Raw genomic sequence first — 27,422 nt, 5'->3', positions numbered from 1 at the left:
AATATTTAATGAATGAATAATTCATTAACCGCTGAAAGTTTAGTGTTCGTACCTCTGAGGCAGCGGGAAGATGTAGTTGATTAAATAACCATAAGCTGACTGAGTTCAGGCCAGGTTTCAGCAAGCATCTGGCCTGCTCAGGTGCCCCTGTGTGGGCTGACCCCTGACCTCCAACGTTAGCAGATATCAGTGTCCTATTGTCCTGTTAAGACAATTCAATTAGCTTTATTTGCTTTGCGTTTGACCAGAACTACAAAGTGTGAATTAGAGTCATGCAGTTATATAACCGCTTCACACGTTCACATTAGACACAGAACTCCCATTTTCCAAACTGTACTTCGAGGTTGTGTCTGTGTCAAGAAAGACCACTTAGCCTCAGCTCAGCAGCTCAGGGAAGAAGAGTGTGTGTGTAAATAGTTAATACATCTCACCATGGATGATAATGAATTAGAAGCACAAGTACAAAGCTGCTGACATTACATGGATTCATTTCAACAAGAAATAAATAGTCCCAAATATGCTCTTTTTTTCCATTTATTCACAATTGCCACCTGCTGCTCAGTTCACCTTTCATTGTAGCCTGCTGCCTGCCAACGATTACAAAGACAAATAACAAAAAGGTAGAATCACTTCAAACTGTGCAAAGAAGAAAACTCCTCACACAGAGAACTTAGGGATGAGTGCAATGCAGCATTTTAATAAAAGAGATTCTGAAATAAAAATTAATTTGTAAAACAAATAAAACCATTATATGACGCAACTGAGATAAACATGAGGGATGTCATTTCACACCAGTGAGTGAAAAAGTGACAAACTGAGCGAGACAGTTATTCGGGGAGGAAGTCACTCAGAATGAGACAATTTTCAAACAATGATCATTTTCAGCAGTTTGAAAATGACAATAATGTTCTTGCAAGTGCAGTGTGATTTGCTACTACAGCTACAAGCAGACAGTCGACATTACGCCAAAATAAAAAGAAATGATATGATACCTCGACTGATCTCTTTAGGAAAGATATCTTAAAAAAAAAAAAAAAAAGCTTAAGACCGTACAGGGAGGTGAGGCCATGCCTGGAAGTCTCAAGTAAAGCTGGACAGTTTGTTCTACTGTCAGTTTATGTAGGGGTACAAAATGAAACCACTTCGACAGCCCAGGCAGAGAACTGATACATGAGGTCATACGCAACAAATTCAGGAAGCAGAATTTGGCTTCTAATCTGGCAGAACACCAAATTTTAAAAAAACAAAATGCGCTTATTTGAATTCTTTTTGAGAGTGAGATGTGAAAATCGATACCACTTTAACGACAGTCTAACCGAGCATTAAGACTAGAGACAGGGAAACAGCTAGCTTGACGATGTCCACTCTGAAAAATACACCAGACTGACCAACACGTATCTCAGTTAACAGTGAGACGCTGCTCAGAACAGCTGGGATAACAGATGAACAGATTGTACCTGGCTTCAACAAACTAGACATATGAATGAGTTTTTGAGGTTAGCATGCATGTTCTTGAACTTCCAACAGAGCTAAGTTAGCTGTTTCCAGGCTAAATGCTTCCTGACTCTAGCTCCGTACTGAACACAGGGACATGACATTGGTGACAATCTTCTCATCTCATCAGGGGAAAGAAAGGGAATAAATGTTTTCCCAAAATTCATAGCGGAATTATTCCTTCAATCAATAAAATCCTCTTCGCCTACAGTCAAGCACAAATGAAAACCTCTTGTGTCTCAAATCTGGGGGTGAATGAAAATGTGTCCACTGACTCAAATCCCATCTCATCAACCTTGTTGGGGTGTACATAAGACTCAACAGCCCGATGTTACTGAAGAACAATGAAGACTTTATAGTAGTGATAAAGGGGCAACCCCTTCAGCTTTATTGCAAAGCTAATGCTGCAAATGCTCTCAAGTCAAAACTCTCGTGAACAATCAGCTGCCCACACCCCAAGCTCTTAAAACCATTTAAGTAACAGAAATACACCTGAAACTGGACCAGAAGTAGAGATCTGATCCAGTGTTACTCAAGATAAAAAGGCACAACAAAAGGTCCTGAGGTACAGCAGCTGTCCAAACCGTTTGGCAACACTGACGAGCTAGTTTCAAATAAATCTCTGAACCCTCTGAAGAACATGACTGAAAAGTGTGAATCTAGCTGAGAGTAGCCCAAGTAGAAATGTCTGCGCAAGTGTGACCTGAAAGGAGATGCACGTTTGCGAACAGCTGTCTGACAATACAGAAGCTGGGCCGAAATCTCAGCACTGGCCGGAATCACATGGACCTCACTTCACTGGAGTCCAACCAGAAAGAACACTGAAAAGGCGTTCGGTTCACAGATTTGCTACCACAATGCTCAGTGCCTCTTGTGCTACCATGTCAGTGCTACAGAAGAAATGACTGGATATGGACTCAAGTAGAGGATATGAGATATTAGACTGGCGAGGTGAAGAGGTCATCGCTTCATCTCCTGGATTACGATGTCCAAAAACTGTGCTACGTGAGGCCATTCAGGAATTCCGTCCCTGCAGATGTTCAGACATCCAAACTTTCTAAAGACGAAGAAAATACGACAGAACATGAAAGTTATCTAGTGAAAGGATAGGATGAGATTTTCTTCAACGCTATCTTCCTCACATGCCACATGTATGCTGATGGCTGCAGTCATCCCTTCTGTCCATAGTGGCTGTGAAGAGAGAACTTTGGAGTGCGACTACACTGTAAGAGGCAGAGTCGAAAAGTCCCGTTTCTTAGTGTCTTGCCGTTCCATGATGACAGGCTTTTCACCCAGCCTTCAAATGTGACCATTCTTAACAGCTATGGACACTTTTGCCTTTCAACGACACTTTGTATGAATTACTTTGTATATTTGAGTTCACACCAAGGCTTTTAGTTTGCTTCAATCGAAGCACTTGTTGGATCATTGAACAGCGTATGAAACTCACAGCTTCAATCAGTCAGACTTCTGACAACAAGCCAAACTCTCCATGCAGTGACTGACCAAGAGGGCAGAGGTGACAAAGTAGACAGGATTAGAACTTCTCTCACAATATCATGAATGCCTTCAACAAGAAAGTGTCTGGACGCGTGCACCCTTAGCCCTGCTTGAACACTGCATGTTTCTGCACTCTAAGACAGCAGGCTTTTTTTTTTTTCCCAACGTGTAAACCCTTTAGCCTCCAGACGTAGTCAGACATGTCATATAAACTAGTTTGTTTCAAGTTTAGTGAACCCCTAACCCCGAAGGGATCCTGCCAAGACTGAAATTCCTAATCAAGAACACAGAACATGATGAAATAGCAGGACAAAACACAAACTGCTGAAGCTTCATATTAGCTTCGGCTTAATAAGGACTGCAGATTTTTGTCCCCTGGCTCCTACAGTGTAGTCGCACTAAAGAGGGATGGCTTCACCTCCAGTGCAGACACAAGAAATGACTTTAGCAGCCAATAACTCTTCCAATATACATATGGCATGTGAGTACTGCATTAAGAGAGACTTTTAAAAATTCAACCTTATCCTTTGAGTCTAGACCACAAAACTGTCAGCTCTGAAACTGATTACATGTTCTGAGTTCAAGCTACTGTGTCAAATACAAACCAAAAAGAGCACATTAAATGCTATCTTCACCGTTTCTCATCTTCAAATCCACCTGACTAGAAGAACTTTCCTCTGCTTGGATCAGTTAAGAATAGCAGCACGAAACAAGAGAACTAAAAACACATCACTTTCTGTACATGGGACGGTCACCACAAGGCCTCTTCAAGGATTTTTAAAAATTCTGAACAGATTAACGAACAACAGAGGAAGGAAGAATACTTTATATTCTGCCTGTAACAGGTACAGACTCCATGGTCTCAGCCATTTACATTTCATTATCCCTTTTTGTTACCTTGGCTGAAACCATTTCCCTCCCTGAATGAGACAGGTGAACTCAACATGGAAGATCGAAGGTCCACAGAAAAGCTGGAGAAGCACAGAATAAGATAAATCCAGGTACGTAAGGTTTAAAAACAAAATCAAAGGAAATTCATAAAAAAAATGTAATGCTTCACCCCTGAATCGAACAGAGATGTTTGGCACTTTATTGTACTGAGTCCAGACAAGTTGAATCAACCGTGGATGGATGGATGGAAACAGAGGGAGGGTCTGAAGTCACATTAAGTGGGTTCAAACGATGGCATTGGTGCCCCGGAGGCCAACCCCGCGGGCAAACTGCTCCAGCAGGCCGGAGATGGCACCGGAGGGGCTGGGTGCGGAGGACTTGAGGCCCACGGTGGAGCTGTAGGCTGCCAGGAAGACTTCCCGCACCGCCTCCAGACGGGCCTGACGCTCAGAGGGGAAGGAACACCTAGAGAGGACACAGGAAGGAGGAAAGGAGGGAAGGAGGGAGAAGAAACCAGAGGGAGCAAGATAAGAAGACAGGAAGAAAAAGATTCGAGAGAGAAATCCTATTTAAAAAATGCTGTAAAAATAATGAGACAGAACAAAAAAGATGAAGTCTGCCAAGAAATCAGAAGTGAAGAAGAACAGTGACGCAGGTGGTTTGGATCAACCCCACTTGGGCCAATGTACTCCTGAATTAACCATCACAGAGCGCGCACACGCACGCACGCACGCACGCACGCACGCACGCACGCACGCACGCGCACACACACACACATCACCACTAACTCTCTGCCTCTCTCCCTTCTTCCCAGTTCCTCTCACTCCTTCCGAATTAAGCTGGATAGACGTTATTTGCCTTTTCCGACTACAAGCGACGCTGGCGGGACACACTCAATTTGGCAGTCAGATCAAGCAGAAATTAAAATGTGTCCCCTGCTGAGAGCCGAGAGCAGGAGGATGAGTCAGAGGAAGAACCCGGTGGAAAATTCATCTCCTTTATTCTCCTCCTCGTCTATGGCTCGGTTCAGTGGGGGGACAGAGATCAGTGACAAACTCTGCACGTTCTCCTGTCAGGACACCATCTCTGCTGAAGCATGTTCAATTCTCACATGAGCACGTTCACAAACATTTCCCTTACTGTTTTTTTTGGAAGAAGTGCACAATGACCAAGATGTGTACTGAGCTGGACACGAGCATTCATTTGTTGTGTACAGGAAAACATATATGGTGATACTGCACACATGGAAGGGCCACATCACACACAAAGCAAAGGCTGTTGATCTGCAAGCTTGCAATCATGATACAGTTGCTCTCATTTAAACATTGCGCTGTTTCTGTTGTCAGACAACTGAACAAGTGTAAAAACAGTTTTTCACAGCTCACATACTTGATCACCAGGCAGTGATTCCCAAACTGCTGCACTGCTAAAATCATGATTTTCATTCATTCATTATGATCATCACTGTCTGACAACTGTACCTTGTGATTGGCATTTAAAGTGATCAATGACAGAAAATTGGAGGCAACAAAGGGTTGTCTTTAACTTTCCTCGCACGTGGTCTCAGACTGTGATTGGGCGAGCATTGTTTCAGTTCACTGATCACTGTTCTGTAAAAGCTTTGTTCTATGTACACAATAAAATGCCAGAGAAGTTTTCTGTAAAGTATTAGATAAAAGCAATGATCATCTGCAGTGACACCAGATGAAAAGTCAGGAGGTCACTAAAGTCAGGAGGATTAGTCCTCATGGGAACATACACGTCTGCACCAAACGTCATGACAATTCCTCCAATATCTGTTGAGATGTTGGTTGGCTGAAAAGTCAAAGCTAAATAAAAACCGAGCCACTGTAATTCACAAACGCTAAGTGAACGCTTTGAAAAGAAGTGTAAAGCTGAACTTCTCTTCTTTGTCAAAGTGGTTGCAGTACAGATACTGTACATGCTAGCTGACGCTTCACAGAGAGCAAACCCATCATCCAGTGACAGAACTTGCCAATTTGATCGTAACACTGACACTTGCACCATTCAGGGTGAGCTTAGTTTCCTTAATAAGAACAATGGAAATAGATGCACAGGTTTCCTCCAGACACTTGATTAACAGAGGTGCTAAATCTCTGCGCCAAACCTACACCTGAACTGAACCACCTGTAACATACAGGACTGAAGCTCTTGTTCTCATTCACTGAGCTCCAGCAGAAAGCCTGACCGGAGGGACAACAGTACTTACATTCGTCCACTGGGTCCTTCATCCTGAAAACTGAAGGGCAGGGGGGAGTCGTAGGCAGCAGCCACAGCAGATGAGGTGGAGGAGGCAGAGGCCAGAGGTGGAGGGAAGTGAGTGTGGTCATGGATGCTGCCACAACCCGAAACTATCTGCCAACTCCCGTACTCTGTAGAGAGGGAGGAACCTGACCGAGCGTAGTCTGCAGCTAGCCTGAGAGACGGATAACAGGGAGAATTAAGAGGTAGAGTCCTGTCTGTGAGATAGTTACCAAGCATGCAGGTATTCACAGGTCTAAAGAAGCAGACACTAAGCAGAGTGGCTCCGCTGTCAATAAAGATGGGCAGACATTGGTCGTTGCTGATTTCATTCGCTAAGCAACACAAAAAATGTACATGATGCCTGCAAGCACATGTGACCCATGGGATGTTCTACTAAACTTAGCACCCTCACACTCAGCCAGCTTTAAATCATCTGTCACAAAGAGTTAGGACGCATGATTACGTACAACCCTGACACCCCCACTCATTCTACACGCTGTTTTTGGTGTTTCCACATTTTTCCACAAGCCTTTCTTTTTTTCTTCTCCATTTCAAATTCCTGGCTTTTCAATTACAAACTGGAAATCTGCATAAAAGCAGGAAAGTGGAAATCTGTTTTCATCAACATCAATAAGAAAGTTAAGACTGACTGTAGAAGAAACTCCTCTTAAACCACTACACGCAGCATCATGAAAGTACTGGCAGACAGACACTTTCCCTCAGGTGGTCTGGGAATAAAAACATCCGCAATCTGTTTGTGCAGTCGTACCTCGACCCACTTTGACCTCATACACACTTTATTATGCTGCTTGGTAGAGTGATGTTAAAATGTTAAAAATGTTTTGACAGTGAGGACGGAAAAAGAGAGCTCAGAACTTCAGAGGAGATCTTCCTCTGTGCTGAGCTGCTGAGGGCACCAGTAAGAATCAAGGTGTACGTTTTTTCTACAAAGCTAACAGTAGAATCAGAGACTCAAGCACAGCTGTATGATCTCACACAGTTCTGATCTTATCAACAAATCAATAATCAATATACATACAATGTGAACATGAGACTTTTTCATTGTCCATGCATGAGCTGCACCTTTAAGCCACAAGCTCTGTAGGTACGCTGGTTGGTAAAATGAAGAAAGCGCTGTGACTCTGATGATCATCCAGAACTTACATCACTGAAGTCAAGTGTGTGAATAAAAATAAGATGACATGCAAGCCGGACTGGATGATGGAGTTGTATCGACTCACTTTCTTCCAGGGACAGCCAATGGGCTGCTGCCAGTGCGTGTGACGCCATGTTCTGATTGGTTGGAGGAGGAGGAGCTGGAAGACCTGGCCTCGCTGAGTGGATGGGAGAGGTGCTCTTCCAGAGGGTTCTGTTTATTCCACACTACCATCTGAGGAGAGGAGGTGGTGCCTTTTCTCCTGAGGAGAGAAAGAATACATCAACATCAACATCCACAGAGGAGGAGGAGGAGGAGGAGGACTGTATGCAGCATGGACTGCTTGGGATGCAACTTTACCAAATGATTGATATTGGCCTTCAATTCTAAATAAATAAGAATCATAGCTTTGTGCTGATTGAAGGTTATTTTGACTTTGGGATAGTCTTTCAAGATTTCATCCACAGCACACTATGTACATATAACATATATATAAACAGTGTATTTCTGCTATTAACCTCACAATCATCGAGACTGAGGACAACATGGCCACTTCCAATGCCCCACCCAAGCCCTGAGCACTGAACCCTCACTGACTGTTTGTGATGTCATCCGTATCATCACTGTGAGCATCTGAGTGCTGTGAACAGAATATTTCAGACTACATGTAGTTTGTTATTCACTCCCTGTAAAAAATTGTACTTGCTCCTGCCACGTTTTGATTATTTGCTCTTTTCGTTGTTGTTGTAGAATTCCACTGTCATTACCATTTCCACATCACAATGCAATGCATTGTGGGTTGTTCCCTGAAGTAAGGTCTACAGAGTTATGGCTCAAAAAGTCAATCAGAGGAGCACTGGAGCACCACAGTGTGACGGCCCTGAAGAGAGCGTGACTCAGAACCTGTGAGTCCACTGGAAGTAGGCCACTGATTGCTGCTGTGATAACCTTCCCATGTTGTAAGATGTTGTCTCAAAGTATTACTAATGGCTGTGCAGTCTCATGGATCCGCTGCTCATACTTCATTGTCTCACTGGCACCTGAAGCAGCACGCCCCCACCAGCACAGCCTCTTGTGCTTTTTAACGCAGTGCTGTTTTCAGCCTGAACACTGAGGTACATGTTGTTCTGTGGGTTGGTGCTCATGGAAATACTCAAATTCAAACATACAGATAAAATATGAATGATAAACGTGGATCTACCAACTCTGAAAAGACAAAAAAAGATCTAAAAAGAAATGAATCCCTGATTTCTGTGAGCTTGCGTCTGAGATACTGACCAGCTGGAGGCCTGGGGCTGACTGGAGAACAGGTCCACATTGTCATTGGTGAGGCTGGAGGCACCACCCGCCTCCTCAGTGATAAGAGAGAAGTCGCTGCTCAGACTGGTGACACTGCCGCGATCCCTCGACTCTGAAACCAAACACACGGCAGGTTCAGCCCTGAACTAAAAACACCTTTTTCAAAGAAATGCAGAATGAGAGATTGCATTGATTTACAGAAGCCAGCCCAGACGTGACGTCATGACTGGCTCCATATTGAATAACATTAATGGTGCATTCCACTTAGAGGAGGTCCTGGTATTGTGCATGTTGAAATACTGGAACACTTAATGTGACTGAGCCATTGTTATTGTTATAACTTACACCTGTGCTTTTCCTTGTATGACATGCCTAAATGTCTGATCTACACTCAACGCTGTCCCGGGAGAAACACAGCAGCCCCTGTGCAGAATTTAGCCTTTTCCAGACATATTGTCAACATTGTTTTCAGCAGCTTTCTTCTTCTTTTCCTTGTCTAGTCGAGTCAGAAGTGTCTGTGAATTTAAAAACTTCAACTACATAAAATAAAATAAATGTATGAAACTGATTTTAAAAATGGCTTCACTATTCAACACAGCAGGTCGATAAACGTCGATCAAAGAATCTTTCTGCCACTGCTCAGTGTGAGCACACTGAATGCTAAATAGTCTTCTCTCATTACAGCAAAAACGTGGCACAAAAATGATAAGAAGCCATTTCTACCTGTGAAACTGATAAACTGAAGACTCTCCTTAAAGTTGAAAGTCTGCAGACAGAGCGGCTTGTGATGCAAGATGTTTTGGATTCAAGCAGTGCAATTTTCTAAAGAGATGAAAGCGCAGCGTTATCACCAAGAGGCTCATTGCTTTGTCTCTGGCCCGGCACCGTCTGCTCGCAGCACTCAGAACCTTTGTTATTCCTCATTGCATCAGACCAGAGGCAAGTGGCAGGAGCTCCCAGTGCTGCTGAAGCACATCGCCAAAAAAGACTTAAAGATTATATAACAAGATGGACCGAGAGGAAAAAAATATGACATATTTAAAGGTATACTGTGCCGGAACTTCCTAAAAAAAACGATGTATAGAAAAGTAACTGCTCTCAATCATCATATATGACCCACGAGAAGTGTGTGGTGGAGTATTTATCTGCAGACACTCTGCCCTCTGCCTGGATTTTCTTACTTTCTTTTTACTTTGCGGTGTTCAGCAAGTTTCTGAGCTGCAGCCTTTGGGCAGCTGGTGTGTAGCCATGAGGTCAATAACAGAGTGCAGGTGATGTCAGGACTTTATGGAAAGGTAGCAACCAGCTGCCAGACCGTAAGCAGGAATTATCCAAGAGGAAGCTTCAAAAATGGTGGACGCAGCGACAATTCCTGATTTTTGTTTTAACATATACGGAGCTCAAAAGAAAGATATATAATCACAGCATCGAGCCACCAACAGGTAGCTCACTGCTACTCTAATTAAACATGATAATAAACTAAATAAAACATGAATGTTATCCATCAAAGGCCTATCAGGAGTACACTGTACATAGGCCTGTGTGGAAGGAGGAATGTATGAGACAGTGACTTACTTAACTGGCAGAGGTCTTCCACAGTGAAATCACTGTCTTTGAAGTGGGAGTTTTTCCTTCTAAGAGAGAAAAGAAAATGATGAAATAACACCCGAGATCAAAAGAAGAGAAGAAGGCTGGATTCACACAGTCGATGTCTGGTGATTCGCCATGTTTGTTATTTACTGGATGAGTGTTCCTAGAAACTTCAGCAAGAGTTAACTGTAGCTAACTATAACTTCATATTAAATATTTCCCAAGACAGACAGAAAGAACAGACGTATATAAGGCATAATAAAAACTGAGAAACACACCTCTGTTTCTTAACAGCAGAGAACGTCTCTGAGACAATGTGCTTCAAAAAATTGAAGCAAAAAAAGAAAATCTGAGGGAGAAAAAGACATCTGTGATCAGAGAAACACAGTCATCAAACATCAATCACTGCATCAGAAGGTGTCCTAATACATACTGTCCTTTCACACGAAACCAGCAGGTCAAACATCTGAGCTGAGCGTGCCTACAGGAACAACATTTAACAGTGTTCTGCTGAGACTGCTCTACATGTCGACATGAGCCTTCCTGCTACGTTAATAGATCCCTCTAACCCTCTGTGACCATCGACTGTTGATGTGAAATAGCTATGGAATAAAGAAGCCTTCTCCCTTTGATTCTCACGGGTCCTTTTCTCCAGTCACCCTTTAGTTTGTCAGCACAGACATTTACAGTCCGACTGATACTAGATTTCTGAGGCCAAGCCCACTGTCCCTACTTAAGACAATGATTCAGAAAAATGTGTTCTTTAAGAATAGTGACCATGCAACTTTGGAGCAGGACACTACATGTGAATAATAAAGTTGTCATTGCTTTTGGCAGATAAATAGGATCATATCTGGGATTTCTGTGCTGAAATATCTTGTTACAAACACAACTGGAAGTTAATACAAAGTTCATATAAACATGAGTTTGTCTTCACATGTGTTTAGTGCAACTGTGCAACCAACACGTTCTGTTGGCCAAATATAAAAGCCACATTAATCAATTACAGGTGCATAGAATGAGGGGGTGGGTGAAAGGTTAAGAAAACTATAACTCTGGATTACTATTACAACAAAATATCTGTGCAAATGTAAAAAGCCTTTAGTTACAACCTTTTTAACACATATTTATCTCAACACTACAGCCAAAGACACATCACATCACTTAATGTACATCTCTCAATATATGCAAGTCAAAACCAATAATTCACTCTCAGCCACAACAATTACAAGGATGATAATAGTGTTTCTTGTACTCAAACAGATGAGCTTGAGGGGAAAATACATAAAAACTCAAGCTCCATCTTTGCATCTGAAGTACTGCAGCAATGTGTGCATTTTCCTAATCTATAGTCTCTCAGTATTTAGGAATTTCTAATATTAAGGAAACAAGATATTTCTGGCTGCCCTGTAAAGTGACAACACAACAAAATAAAAACCTGGAGATGAAGCTGCAAATTCTGTGAAGCTCATAAAGGTGACATCATTTTGCTTTGCATTTTGAATCACGGGGTTTAAAAGTTTTCGACCATCCATTCCATTCGCTGTATCATAAATCTCTCCACCCAGCTTCTCTGAACAAGCTGATTTTTCATTTCTGCTGCCTTGTCAAAACCTGACTGATTGCTAGAAATGTGTTTCAACCTCAAAAACTGCCCACAAGGAATTTTACTTATCAATCAGGATGATGACTTGTTGATGCTTAACATCATGTTGTTGTCAGTCTCCTTTCAGTAAACAGAAGCACAGTAAAAATAACAAACTTACCTCCTCCCCTTTGGAGAGTCGATCTGGCAGCATGTGACTGGAAATACATACAGAAAAACAGAGCGCATTAAAGAATCTTTGAACAACAATGAATCCTCTGCACCTGCCTCAGTTCAGACATTTTTGATCTGAATGCTGAATGAAATGTGTACAAGTAGGGAAAGTAACTGAAATCCACTGATGATTTAACCACTGTTAACGGTTTCACTCCAGCTTCTTACTACTGAAGCACAGTAGCCGACAGAGTGACCAGGCCATTGCTCATTCTGTAGAACTGTTCAAATGTCGTTTTCCAGTGTCCTGACGAGCATTAATGATGTTTCATTCAGATCACTTGCATTGGCTTGCAGAGAAAGTCTCACAAAGTAAAATCATAAAACCTCAGCACATGAAATTACAACTAAGGCAAGGGAGAAAAGGGTTTTGGAAGTAGGCCGAACTGGCCCTTTAACTCAGCCAATCAAAGCATCAGTCAAGGACTTCACTGGGGACCATGATTCGCTCTTGATTTTCTCCCTTGAACATGCGCAGACGACTTCAAAAACAAATTGTTCAGAGGCTTATGAGCACTGGTGCAGGATCTGCTATTCTCCCCCTGAGAGTGACTTTGTAACAGTGATTACAGCTATTCTGGTGCTGCTGACATCGTTCATGTCCATGTAAAAGTGCAGAAACCAACAGATTACTCCACAAATAACCTGGAGCCCAAATATGATTCTGTTGTGACGGATGAGATAAAGTGCAGCAGCTACAGCACCTCTGGGTGCTCCCTCTGCCTCTCTGCTTTGTCCAACACACACACACACACACACACACACACTCACACTCACACTCACACTCACACACACACACACACACACACACACACACACCTTTTCTGCTTGGCCAGTGTCCCAAGCCTGCTGATGTATAATTACATGGGCTAGATGGCAGTGAAGGGGCTTCATATGAGACTGCCTCTGATGAGCTCAAATTGGAGAGATCATGCTGGTAATTATGAAAGCAGAACCTCAAGAGGGAGAGTGTGTGAGAGAGAGAAAATGTGTAGAGTGGGAGGATAAGAGACATGGTCAAGAGCAAAGCCAGAGCTGTACTACTTGCCTCATGTTGCCCCGGCCCCCCTCTCCCACTGCTCCCAGTGCTTCATTAACCAGCCACTTTTCAATTATGCGTTGCAAACATGGTGCATCTCAAGCCAGATGGCACCGACAAGTTGCAAATGCACCTCTAAAGTATTTATACCAGCTAATGCGCTGTGAGCTATGGTTCATGGAGATGTCATGAAATGATGATAGTGATGAGTATTTTTACCCGAAGAGGAACCAGTCGTAAGCGATGGTCAGATAAAGGATCTGGGCCGGCTCCAGGCTGGCGTGCACGGCGCCATCCTGTGAAAAATACATGAGTCAAACATTTCAAACATCCCGTGTTAAATAAAACACTATGGGCCAATCATCCACAGTACGTCAAACAGTTCCGGACACCCAAACTGGATTTCTTATTCTGTTTGAAAAGCATTCCATATGTGTGGTCTGTGGTTTCATGAGAAGCTTCCAGTATGAACCATGTCTAGAGGGGAAAAAAAACATAAGTATAACACAAGGGCTCTATTTTTAATGAAGGCAGTGGAAACAGAAGAGACTCATTAAAGCCTGTGTTTTAAATGGTTAATTCGTTTTATGTGGAGAGGTATGAATGAGGACGGGTGCTGGGGCCACAGCAGATGGATTCAGCGTGGGACTACTGAAGTCTCTAATGAATGTTGGAGGGGCAAAATGAGCTGCCTGGTGACTGGGTGTCATGTGGAGAAACATCAGGGAAGAATACAGGAGTTGAAAAGACAGAAGGAGGAGAAAAAGTAAGAACTTACTGCCCACAGAGAGAGCCTGAGGAGCGACACAAACAGAGGCGTTCTGTCCCAGCCTGATATGCAGTGCACCAGGAGGCCACTCTCATCTGAAACAACACACAACATCACCTTCCAGACCATCAGCAACGCCGTATACTGCTCTGTGCAGGATCACAAGTGAATTATGAAGGGACAGGATTTATCATTTACAACAGAGAAGCACGTCATGAGCACTAAAAGAGAAAATCAGATGATACAACACCGAGCGATCAAAGTGGGATGACGGCAGTGCAAGATTGTGGATAACAACAAGCATATTCAGTGTGCAGTAAGACATTTAAAAAAAAATCCATTTTCAAACTATCCTTAAAGGACCAGCGTGTAAGATTTATGTAAATGCAACACTGACGTATTATCACTTGATGAAGTTGTGATGGTGAGCGTTAAAAAAGTGTTAGTGCAGATCTTTAGTTTTAGTTCTTTGTTGGGAATTGTGTTTTTTTATGGGTTCAAATGCTTTGTACGTTTTCCTCCTTTTCTTCCTGCTCTTCCTTTTGCAAAAGCTCGCTCTGTGTTAGGCCTCAAACAAAAAGATGTACAAGTTACCATCCCGATTAAATTAAGTACTGTAAAATAGAATCAAAGCAATAATAATATATTTTGATAAGGCAGAATATGGCATAAACATTCACGTTCACTTATGCACCCTAGTCACGTGTCACAGGCTTTCTAAGCAGCTGATTAATGCAGTCAGTAATCTATTCTGCAATATGTTAACTCTCCTCGGGGTATTAGCATAGCTCTTGTTCTGGGCCACAGCACTGAACACTTGAAACAGGTGAATTTAGGGAAACAAGCAGCACACGCTCGCATTTTCTGCAGCTGCAACTAACTGATTAGTTTCTGACTGATTAAGTGGCTGATTAATCATTCTGTCTATTAAATGTCACAAAACAGTTAAATGCAACTTCCCTGAACCTACAGCGACATCTTCAAAATGTTTGTTATTTCTGATCAACAATCCAAAACAGAAAGATATCTAATTTACGATTATATAAGACAAAGAAAAGCACAAATCTGCACACTGGGAAGCCGAACCAGAGTGACTCCTGAGTGACTGAAAAATGAATCAAAGTATTAGCAATCATCAAAATTAACTATTCAATATTATATTGTCAACTATTCAATATAATGAGCTCATTTAGAGAAAATGAATTATGGCAATTTAGATTTTCTCTGTATTGCTGTAAATAAAAACTCAGGAAGCATTTTAAAGCCTCACTTTGACATCTGCAAAAACTGGGCTCCACCTTTGTTGTAACATTTGTCTATGTGAATATTCAATACAAGAAAAGAATAAGCCAATCAGTCATTAGATGCAGTTCTTTGCCATATTATAATTTTAGCCCAAGACTCCTTCTCCCTCAAACACAAACACCACCACCACCACCACCACCACCACCACCACCTACCATCACTGTTGATGATGTGGAGCAGCAGCTTCAGGTAGTTCTGGGTCTGCTCCACCAGGTCCCATGACTGAACACGAACACACACACACACACACACACACACACACACACACACACACACACACACAGAGTAAATACAACAGAGAAATGCACTGGTTGCACAGTGAACCAGTGTTCCCCTAACATTCCCCCTTTAAGGTGCAAACATCATCAGTATCACACAGTGTGTTCTGCATCATCTCCAGCTCTTTGTTTAAACAAATGAAATATTCAAACCCACGTCTCTAAGTTTTTTTATGGTTGCACCGTCATTTCATGCACATTTCCCAAAATTCAGCCTTATGCATATGGTCGTTTTGGATTCTAAAATAAAGTTCTGTGGGTTCGAACAATGTTTGGCTACACAGTCCTCGTCACTGAGGTTTAAACCACACTATAACTATCACTGTGTGTGTGCAGTGCAAGTGGTTGTGAATCATGACCACAGCACTTTGCAGGTTGGACGACAGATGGCACTGACACACCACAAATAGTACAGAGAAACAGTGAGTCACAGCTGGTACAGAGTGTACAGCTGAGTGAAACTGTGTGAGGAGCAGTCACCTGGTACTGAGTCCAGTCAATGTTCAAGTTCTGAGTAAAGCACACAGGGATTGTCAAAGGAGCATCCACATAGTCCTGTCAGTGGAGACACAGTGATATCAGATCAGTACGACAGAGTCAAACTCGTGCATGAACGCAGACAGAGCAGACTCACGACAGCCTCCGTACCTGATTCCAGTTGAACACCAGACCCTCTGCTGTGTAGTCTCTGTCTTTATAGTCCTTAAAAAACTCACACCCTAAAAAAAAAAGAAAAAACATATTCACACACATTCAGCACACTCGGTCATGATTTTTAGAAGAAGCCACTGAATGAGATCATTTTCTTCAGAATTCAAGTAATAAACTGTTAATACGTCGGTAGTGTGCGGTACAGGTCCAGGCATTTTTGCTCCATTTAAATTCTGTAGTGATCAAACAGTGCATACGCATCGTTTCTGCTGCTTTCTTTTAAGAGGTTATCACCAGGGATTTTCTACTATATGCTCTTTTGTAATGGACTTCTAAAAGATGATTTGTCATCTTTTTTGTGTTACAGGGGTCTGTTACAAGACACTAGTTAGGGATCTGGATTAAAAAAGATTCAAAATTTGATTGGCCTCCAGAATTTACTCAAATAGACCCATTCCTTTCGATGTATTTAAACAAGGAAAATTAACCTCAGTGGGGTTTCTATTGTTTTTTTTGTCTTTCTGAGTCCCGGGGGGTCATGTATCTGCAGTTCTGTAGGCACAAAATCACTGCGCAGCCCAACACCGTCCCTAAAGACTCAGTTAGACAAACAGAAAAGGCCACTCAACCAGTGTATACAGCCCGAGGCCGACACCAATATAGACATTAAAGTACTTTTAAAAATCTGATAATACTGTATATTGGTCGATTTTTCAGAGAGCTTTTTGATGAGGATTTGTGACATCTGTGTTTTTAAACTATGGCCAAGGTGCATATACTGAGGAGGATTTCTTGCAGTGTAAAAGTAAACTTGTCAGTGCTCTCCAGTGGACGAGCTGCAGCACGACTGTACCACAGCGTCAGTGCACCGATACCTACATATCCACAGTAAGCTGTTATCTGCTGATAAACAGTATCGGCCCAGGCCGCATACCAGTGAAGCCTAAGTGGAGTGACTGAGCACGTTAACACCAGGAGTTTACCTGGGTAAGGCACAGAGAGCAAGGTGAAGTCTGCATAGCGTTGGGCCTTGTCCGCCTTCTCAGAGGATGTCACACTGCAGAAACAGAAAGACACAAAGAGCCAGATGAGACGCACTGTGAGCCTTCATGGCCGTGTACAATATTTTAACAGCACACAGGGCCTTTTATGGCTTATCACAGCTCCAGCAGTATCAGTGTACATTTTGCGACATAAGTTGGGCTTTCTTTAACATTTTGTGACACACTGACTACAACCCACCCTTGATTGTTAGTGTGTGTTCCTGAATTGAAAGTAACACATTGTGCTGAAGTTATTTCATGAAACATCCATCTTTAAACTGCTGTGACACAGTAAAATTGGCTACTGTCAATCAAGTTCAGTGAATTAGGCCTTAAAATACCAGAATGATGTGACAGCGATTGCCGAGCTCTACTGTACACACACTGAGCTGGAAAAAATAAAGTCAATCTCAAGCCTGCCCAGCTCTGACATAATCATGAGCACACTGAACACACTCAAACTCAATTCAGCGTAGAATCTGCAAAAATCTAAAGCAAATAATGAACACATTGAGTCAACAGTCAGATGCCTCCCGTAAGGTTTCTACCTACTAAGTCCAGAGGAAAAGATGACCTAAATAACAGCCAGAGTGTGGATGAACTAGTCCATGCTGTTCCTTACTTTAGGCCAAACTTAACCTTCTTGTTCTCCACCATCAGGTCACAGATGTAGCGAACCGAGAGGTAACGTAGCAGCTTAATGTCGTGGCCTCGAACCTTGTCAAAGAGCTGGGAGTCCCCGTTCCTGAGCAGAGGGAAGGAGGGAGAGACAGAGTGTGAGGGAGGCAGGGGAGGAGAAGGAAAATTCAAAGAGAAAGATTGACAAAAAAAATGTCTGTGTCGAGGCAGATGTTTTACCTTGATGAGAAGTTTAGAGGTAGTCTTTCAGACAGTAACATATCACTTTTAGCATTGAGGTCATTCACTGTTGTTTTAATCCTGTCACAAGTGATTAGTGCCACATGCCGACTTAGCTCACAGACAGACCAGTGTCTGAGGTTCACTCTACACTTATCTGATTCAAGTGATGTGATTACCTGACTGCGCTGTCATCCTCTGGAACCTCCTCGGACTCGGTCCACGTGTCATCAGTGCCCCCTGAAAAAGATGAATATCTTAAGTGAGGCTAATGACTCAAACTTACAATAACTGTATTTACAAAATAAATTTACATTTATCCTGGAATTTATGCCCCTCAATGCTTACCTCAATCATTCTGTAAGAACCATGATTAAGGGACCCATATCAAAAACATGTGTTTATATAATACATTTATGTTTACACAACTGTTATTCGCTGATATATTATTACGAGCTTTTCTAACTCATGAATATCAACATCTGTTCAGCATATGTGAGGCTCTGGGGGGTGGTCTACATCTGACTACATTCCAAAAGTTTTGTGTGATGAAAATAACTGGAACTGCAGACAGGTCATATGGCCAACACCATGCTTGTAACTGATGGATGATGATAACTTACCAACAAAGCTAATCATGTGTCATTTTAACACCGACAGATAAACCAAGCACAATGTGCCAGAAATTGAAAAACTGCTGACACATCATCACCCTCAGGCTAAAGGTGTAAATCAGCACACCTTCTGATCAATTGGAATATATTAATCATCTTCAGTAGATCCGCATAAGCTGCTCTCACTCCCAGCACCTCATCTGAAGGACTTTTGTGTTTGTCATAATAAATACAGACAGGGCAGCTGACACAGCAAGTTTGACTCAGCACACTCCCAGTTGTTTGTTTGGGAAGGATGCACTTTCTGATGGCGTTTAGCTCTTGTTCTCATGGAGGTTGAATGCACTTATTGTAAGTGCTTTGGATGAAGGCATTTGCCAAATGAATGGCGGTAATGTAAAAGCCCAGTCAGCAAACTGGGTATGCAAGCTTCCCCACATAACTTCTTTTGCTAATAGTTTGTTTGGGCCATGTGAGAAGTATTTTAGAAATCAGGAACTTCAGGGAGGGTTCTGACCACAGATCCTCACTGCTTCAGACCGGTGCAACCTGAGCACAAGAAGCTGGAGTGATCACATATAAGAAGCAACACGAATCATTTGTGTGTGTGAAAGACTCATCACACGATCCAAGTCCACTTGGTAAAGCCTCTGTTTTGTTCTCTCCAAAACCCCAAAACAGTTCAGTCCAATTCAGTTCACAACCACAAAAAGTGACAGTCCTCAGAAGTCCACTCCAGATCCCAACAAAGCTCCACCAAGACTAGCACCTCATGAAAAGAATGGAATACACTCTGGGTAAGGTGAGGCACGGGGACAGTTTAGAAAGAGGCGGGGAACAGACAAACCACGGTCAGATGGGGATTTGGAAGCAGGTCAGGCAGAGAGAAGTTAGCCACAAATGGGCATTTATTGATACTTCTCTTTTCTTTTCAAGTTCAGTGTACAGGAAATTAGTTTGCAAGTGTGTGTGTGTGTGTGTGTGTGTGTGTGTGTGTGTGTGTGTGTGCTGTAACAACAAAGGAACCAAAAATATCCATTAGAAACAACACACATCATCAACAAATTAATTTACCAAGAATAAATCAATATAATGTAAATTAAATATTTACATATTTACATTGTAACTACTACACAACACAAACAATACTCGCGGTACTGCCACACTCACGGCTACTTCAAACCGCACACAAATGTCGGAGATACCACCCATCATCAAAGACAGGAGGAGAGGGATACCACGCTCATGTTTCAAAAGCACACAGGATTATTTCCACAGGCCAGGAGATAGGAGAAGTGTTGGGGTCAGCTGATCGTCATTAGGTGTGTGCGTTACACTGTGCGAGTGGTGGCCTGGTTGCGTGAGTACGTTTGAGGCAGGGAACGTGAAAGCAGCATGATGGCATGGGCTGGTTAACTGGGAAGTGAGTGAGGATATTCTACACCTCAGGAAGAAACTCTGACCTGGAAATACACAAATCCACCACAATATTCCTCCTCCTGACACTGACTACAGACAAGAGGCTTATGTTTTAGTTGTATATTGCAATAATATTGTACAGTTGTCACAAAATCCATTTGGGATCCACTGATTTAGAGGATAATTTCAGTTTACAACCGATAACAAGCAAAGCTAGAATCCTGAAGACTTTCATTGAACTGAATGACTGTTAAGCCACGATCAACCTCAAATGAGTTAACATGATACCTCCTATTACTGATAAAAGTATTGCACTATTTATATATTTGCAGCATTATGAACTGGGTATTGATCTCAACATTCCTACAAAACAATGCTGTATTAAGTTCCTGCTAATGCAAACTGATCATTTCCTACTGCTGCATCTTCATATTAAAAGCACTGAAGTGACGAAACACAATGCAAATGTGTCAGTGAGTTACTGCTATCGTCCAGCAAAACAATCATCTACAAAACAAGATGCTCATTTTCTGCTTTTCTGACAGTGGATCAAAGTGAAATATTTCAGGGAGTAACGGAGCATGAAGGAGCAGCACAGTGAGCTGTTAGATGAAGAGCTGCAGGCTGCAAACCTCCAACTTCTCAGCGAGGTAAACAACTGCTTTCATTGTGCTCTGCTGTTTGCAGACTCATGCTGTGCGGCATAAAATCAGATCACTGTTGCTCACAGAGTGATGGACAAAGGCTAATTACTGCCTGAATTCTTTATTAATGCAACATTAGTTTATTTTGTTGCCCCCAGAACTATGTGACCTGTAGTGTTGAACTGCATTTGCTGTTACCCCCTGTAACTACAGGTGTCCCCAAAACACCCAGGACTCTTCCAGACTACCACTTTAACTCACTCAGAAGCATGAGCAGTCAGACAAATGAAATCAGCAGTTTAGTTGGAACTACCTTACAGCTATTTTGGTAACTGATAAATCATTTCAGTTGTTTTTCCAGCAAAAAAAAAAAACAAACGTTTGATGGTTCCAGGGAAACTATTCTGAGGTTTTGGACAGTTGGTTGAACAAAACATTTAACAATCTGACCTTCTGCTCTAGAATATCGTGACTGGCATTTTTCATTGTTTTCTGACTTCATCATTTGGTCTGTTTCATAAACCAAATGACTAATGACTCGATTCATTGAGAAAATAACCAGCACATTAACCAAAAGGGGAGTACGATCTGGCCAAAATCTTCTCACGGTGTGTGTCATTTTATATCATGGCAACGATTTATATCACAGTGGAGTAATTGTTCTGTAAATTCAGTTCCAAAATGTTTTAAAATAACCATACCGTAAAAACAAGTTTGAAAAGTGAGGGGATCTCTTTAATCCTCATGTTTCTGCTCAGTCGCAGCATTCCCAGACATTCCTCCGCTATTAACTTTGAGACAACAGTGTTTTTAAAACTGAGAGAAATGATGGCCTCAACTACAAAAATCAGACTTAAGCAGTAATACATCAGAATTATCCTTTAAATGAGCCTTACTAGTGTTGTTGCATATTTTAGCTTATTTGGCACAAATCACGTATACATGAAACTGCAGGAAACATTTTCAAAGGCATTCCATGTTTTTTGTCTTTGCTTAATACAGAGTATCTATTTAAGTGAAGACGTTTAGCTTATTATTATCAGAATTTTGTCAGTATTCGTTCATTATAGTATGAGCTGGACAGACACGTTTCTTTATATTGATGACTTGGTGATTCTGAATAAAGCTAACCTCCGGCCATTTAGAGGAACAGTGAGTCCCAATAGGAAAGGTTTGACAGCTGTCTGACAACTGCTGCAACTATTCACAGGTCAGAGAGCACACATGGAACTGAAACCTCCTCCCATGGAAAACAAGTCAGCCACAACTTCCCCTATTTATGCTAAATTAAAGTTGTGTGTGTGTGTGTGTGTGTGTGTGTGTGTGTTGTACCTGAGAAGATGTAGTTGTAGCCCGTGCGTCCGTACAGCTCCCCCCATCCTGCCAGAGTGGACGACCGGCATATATGCTGTAACGAGGAAGAATCAGGATCAGTTTTGGGCCTTTTCAACTGCAGCTCAGCTCAACTCGACTCCGTACATTCTTTTTTCTTTTTCCATTGTGCAAAGTACCTGGCAGCAGGTACCTTGTTTGGTATCATCTCGGACGAGATTCCAAGAGAGCTGAGTCAATAATGTGAAAACACTGCAGGGCACTCATTGGTTACAGGATATAGTCACTAAAGTCATCTCTCACATAGTACAGGACGACAGGACATCCCAGACAAACCCAGCATTTTTTAAATAGTGAAGCTACCAACAACTGTCTTTTTCCTGTCTCACTCAACCCATATAAGCGAGCTGAGCTGATATTTAAAGGTGGCACACACCTTCGCTGAGATATCCTTTTTATAAAGGCAGTATAGCTCCTTTGTGAGCGTTATGAGTGTGAGGTTGAGCAAATGAGAATGTGATGGTGAATGTAGGTATAGCAGAGGAAACGGTTAGCAGTGAGGCTCTCATCTTATCAATAGTTTGCAGGTTACAGTTTCTCAGTGAATAAAGGCTGCAGCTTCTCAGGACCCAAGTTAAGCTCCAGTGTGTTGTTTCCCCAACTGCTGGAAGTGACAAGGGAGCAGTGTCACTATGACAGTGTCCCACCAACAGAGAGGGAGTACTATCCGCAGTGGGAAAGAAGTCGAAAAAAGTACCTGGAAACAAAAGCGAGTGGAGTGGAGTTGCATCATGCAGAGGAAAGCTGTTATTAATAATCTTGTCACCTGTCCAGCCTAAACATACAGAAAAGAGGTAGTGCCGGCCACAGAAAGTCTGCATTTCATTCTCAGAAGCAGTGAAACTTGGAAGTATTTACTTTAGCTCCTTAACCAGCCCTGGTTCTGTCCCTGTTAGTGTGTTTTATCACAAAGGTGTCGTGCTGCTACTGTCTTTGACGACAGTTTCATAACAAACACACTCACCTTTACATTTCAACTAAGCTATGTTTTCTTTGAGAGCAACTCAGACAAAATGATGTTATTTTAATTTCACATTTTTGCAGCAGTCACAGCAAGGATTCAGTGTTCAGACGACACAAAGCCATGCATTTGTAGTTACATGAGCATTAATTGTGTTAATAGCATCAGAGGGTGTCTTCCCAATGTCTGTGAAACTGTGAAATGTAATGCTGAAATGTAAATTTGGCTGAATTTTTTGCCAAGAGTTTTAACCTACTGACAAAGAAAGAAGCTATTTGCATGACCGGTATTGATTTCTTTGTGTAACTGGAGAACAAACAAACCAGACTGGTACACAAGATGTAATGTCGGAGGCAACGCAGACGCTCCACTGTTGGAATCTTGTTTGCACAGATCCTTAAACCTCTCTCTGCCTCAAATACACCTTCTGCTGTGATTCACAGGGTGTTCAGGTCTGTGGTGCGTGAGGCACAAGTGTGATTCCTTAGATGTGTTGACACTCCATCAGTGCAAACAAATGCTGTTGTCAATGCAGCCTAAACCACATGGATCTGATGTCACATCGGGCTCTGGAGTTGTCTGCATTATTTCATCGCTCGTCTAAATATTATTATTATTGTTTTGCCGTTATTTGTTCACAGTGAAGACAGAACAGGGGACACTGCGATTGAAGAGAGAACTTGAACACAATGTCTTGGAATCTGTCAGCTTGTTGAGGGAAAGCTGAACCTATCGTCCAGCCGAGCAGCAGTACCTTGCCATTGTAGAGGATGACAGGACAGACGAACCTCCCTCTGCAGCGAGCCAGCTTGCTCCGGTTCACCAGGTCCTGCAGCTTACTGATCTGCACTGTGCTCTCAAACCTGCACACACAGACCGACTCATGTTATCCATCAGTCGTTCTATTTCATCATTTCAATTTAATTAAACAGTCATACAGATAATGCAATTATGAAGCACTTGACATCGCTGTCAGCATTGCGGCACTGCAGAGTCAGCTGAAACAACCCATCACTGCTGACACTGGATTGGTCTGATTTTCTGAGATGTAAGTTACAGTTAAGCGGAACATTCAGCAGACTGTCTGTCTGCTGCAGTTCTGGATCTGAAAACACAAACACTTGAGTGATTATCTTAAGGGTTAAATACGTTACAGCGTACATTCAACAGGCCTCATGAACATCTAATGTAATCAAGGGTGAACTGGCAATAAGCAGAAAGGGTTTTCTCTGACTGAGACGACGTCTGCATTAAGCTGTCTAAACTTTAAAAGGCCGTTTGTGTGTGAAGACGGTCTGTGTCCACATTAGTGTTTCCAGGTTATTTTTGCAGTGACGTCTATAACAGGAAACACGTGAACCACATGAAAGCGGCTAAATGTATCCTTCTTTGAACCCGTTTCAGTTGACAAAACACAAAACAGCCATCATCTGGTGAGGAGTGGGACAGCCCAGCAGATCATTATTTCATGGTCGGGAAGTCAACATAAATACATTACACACAGTACATTTGAGAAGCTGAAACCAGAGAATTCTTGGAAAATGACTGAACCAATCAATCGATTATCAAAATATAATGCTGTATAATCTTCTGTGGACTGACGATTTGTTGCAGTTTAAATGCTTTTATTGTTTTTGCATCAAAGTGATAAACACCTGTTCTTTCAGGTATCTAATTCACTGGATAAGACAAATCAGTTTTTCCCCTCTGTGCATTTTATTCATACACAGTTTCTCAAATGAGTTTTCATTTTGATTAATAACTTATTTTTGTTGTAGATTTCTGTCCATGAGCTTATAAACTGACTTTATTACCTGACAGTTGCTTCATAACTACTACATACTCCATGTCACTACACATAATAATGCCTAGAAAAAACTTTGTAAATGACTTTATTGCCAACTCTGGCGCTACTTTGAATAACCGAAATTCCCAGCTTATTACTTTGAATCGTGGGAAATTGCAGGACAGACAATGAGGTGGAAACATTATGCTGTGAGGAAACATATTCTGTGCACATGAGGGATTTGCCAGACAGGGAGGCCTTTTTATTAAGAATATGAAAGTCTGCTATGGTAAAGCACATTTTTCATTTCCAGCACAACAGTGGAAAATAGTTCAACTGTATTAATCAGCAGTGAAAAATAAGGATTTATTGAATCACTTCATATTTCCTCTTTCTGGCAACAATGTGTCCTCATGTGACAGAACAGTCATTTTACCCTTCTGCTGTCTTGATATGATCAGAGGGGCTGGAGATGGAGGCTGACCTTTGCTCCTTGCACTACAGTAAGGTGTGCAGGATTAGAGGAGTGACACAAACAAACATAAGGGTAATTGGTAACTGAGTGGACTGGACTTTGTATCTGAAAATGATGGACTGACTGAGTAGTGGAGAGATACCTGTCTCTCTCGACATCCGTGCATTCATACTCCAGGAAAACTATCTGCCGGGGGTAATGGCCACACACTTCTCCATTGGAGTTGTGGATTATACTGTACTTGTAATCTCTGGCGAATAACTCCAGACAACGCTTCTCTATCAGCTCCACCTGAGGGGAAACAAAAACAAAAGTTATTCTCGTGGTTTAAAAAGAACCTAATCTTTAATCTGGAAAATGACAGACTTTGGGAAGGGGTCCTTCAACATCAAACTAAATGGGTAACTAAACTTGATATTGTAAAGTTCTGGACACAGAGTCCAGTTTCATCCCTGTACAACCCTGTTTCCAAAAAGGTTTGGACACTGTGCAAAATGTAAATACAAACAGAATGTTATGATTTGCAAAACACATATTTAATTGACAATAACACAAAGACAACATATGAAATGCTGAAACTGAGACATTTTGTCATTTTTGAAAAATATATTATCATTTAAAAGTCCTTGAAACAGGGCTGCAGTTGCATTATTATATCAGACACTGCTCAATCACACATGTCTAGGAATTTATACAGAAGGTATATCCACAAATATAAATCAGTCAGAGATCTAATAAGACCCTCTAAAAGTAATTAACACATACTGCACAAGCAGATCCAGATGTTCTGTGCCAGATGGCAAACTTAGATGCAAACTCCCATATCTACCAGTGAAGGGAACATCTCATACATATTCAATGTCACTCTGCTGTGTGTGAGGTTTAACACCATTCATGAGCCGCATTGACGATCATCAGCAGAACTATATTCAGTTGGGCATAAATTAAATACACTTAGCTATGCAGTTTTTCAACAAAATCTCATCCATTTCAGATATGAATGAAGGACACGAGTGCAGGAGAGGGGCTACACCGGCAACACCAACATGCATCAAAATAACCCCTGGTCTGGGGTAGAGCTGTATCTATCCATAACAACACTGTCAATTTATCCAAATAAAGTCCAGCTTGGTGGATCACATACATGCCGAACTGAGCAGCTCATCCTTAAGGTTGGTCAGGGGTCATGCATCGTTATCTACAGTATATGTTGTTTGGCTGGTGTACAAGGTCACTTTAATTTCCTTAATTCCGCAAGGCAGTTCGGCTCTCCCAAAGATATTGGGAGATTGTAAAGTAGCTAAAGAACATCGAATGATGACGCCAAATCTTACCCGCGGAGTGACTTCCTTTGCTCTGTACTGCATCTTGGAAAACAAATCTATCAAATCCGCTATTTCCTCGCTCTTTTTGACCGACAGACCGAAGGCCGTGAAGCCGCCGGCCGCGGAGGGGGAGGCGGCCATCATAGCGCCACGACTCGCGGTGGTGGCCTCTAGCCGAACTCGACCTCCTTCAAACACCGCAGAGCCTTGTCCTTTGGAACGGGAAGACCGACCAGGCCATCCCTTCCCAGCCAGCTTCTTCCTGACTGCCCGCTTGAGGGGGCCAGAGCCGGGGACTCTTCCTGAATTCAGGGCACCGGCGAGCTGCTCCACTCTCCGAACACAAGTCTGTAGCCAGCCCGCACAGCCAGCCACTCACAGCACGGCGGGGATGCTACCGAGTTAGCACTAGCTAACAGGCTAGTTCGGCTTCCTTGGCGTAGGTTGGTCTTTTCAACTAACTCAAACCCCTGGTATACTCATTTGAGACAATGTCAGACCTTTGTAGTCCTCCACATCACCACCGTTTGGTTTGCGTTTCTGACAGCAGGAGAAGTGATGCCCGCCTCGCAGCACCACCGAACTGAACTCCGAACAGCTGGAGTCAGGAAATCTCCAGGATCCTCCCCGGCCTGCTCACGTTTCCTCAATGTCACGTCTTCATGTATCCTGAGAAACCACGACCATGATGATAAAAGGATGAAAGTTATACAGAAGTCAGTCCTGTGGCTGCAGGGTCTCACTGCTGCATACGCTGTTATGGATGAAAGCCCCAGCAGTGCAGAGTGGTGTTGCAATCTGTGTACTACAGTCTGAAGGTACATCGGGCAGTAAACAGGAAGTTGTCAT

The 27,422-nt window shown here is 42.3% G+C and overlaps 1 protein-coding gene across 1 annotated transcript; it reads right to left on the bottom strand.

The window, feature by feature from the left end:
- Positions 1-516: 516 nt before the first annotated feature.
- Positions 517-27,422, bottom strand: mtmr14 (myotubularin related protein 14). Its single transcript, XM_076750448.1, has 19 exons — positions 26,583-27,422; positions 25,391-25,539; positions 23,742-23,850; positions 21,967-22,042; positions 18,137-18,197; positions 17,722-17,844; positions 17,040-17,113; positions 16,054-16,124; positions 15,886-15,960; positions 15,283-15,349; positions 13,832-13,917; positions 13,273-13,349; positions 11,962-11,998; positions 10,474-10,544; positions 10,181-10,239; positions 8,585-8,717; positions 7,392-7,568; positions 6,116-6,322; positions 517-4,350 (listed from the first exon to the last, which is right to left on the bottom strand). Exons 1-19 carry the CDS (start codon positions 26,715-26,717, stop codon positions 4,170-4,172), a joined length of 1,968 nt encoding a protein of 655 aa, XP_076606563.1. The 5' UTR covers positions 26,718-27,422; the 3' UTR covers positions 517-4,169.

The sequence above is a fragment of the Chaetodon auriga genome, chromosome 2 (assembly GCF_051107435.1).
Source record: "Chaetodon auriga isolate fChaAug3 chromosome 2, fChaAug3.hap1, whole genome shotgun sequence".
Classification (NCBI taxonomy): Eukaryota; Metazoa; Chordata; class Actinopteri; order Chaetodontiformes; family Chaetodontidae; genus Chaetodon; species Chaetodon auriga.
The sequence above is the reverse complement of the archived record's forward strand: the minus strand, read 5'-3'. Positions and strand labels throughout refer to the sequence as shown.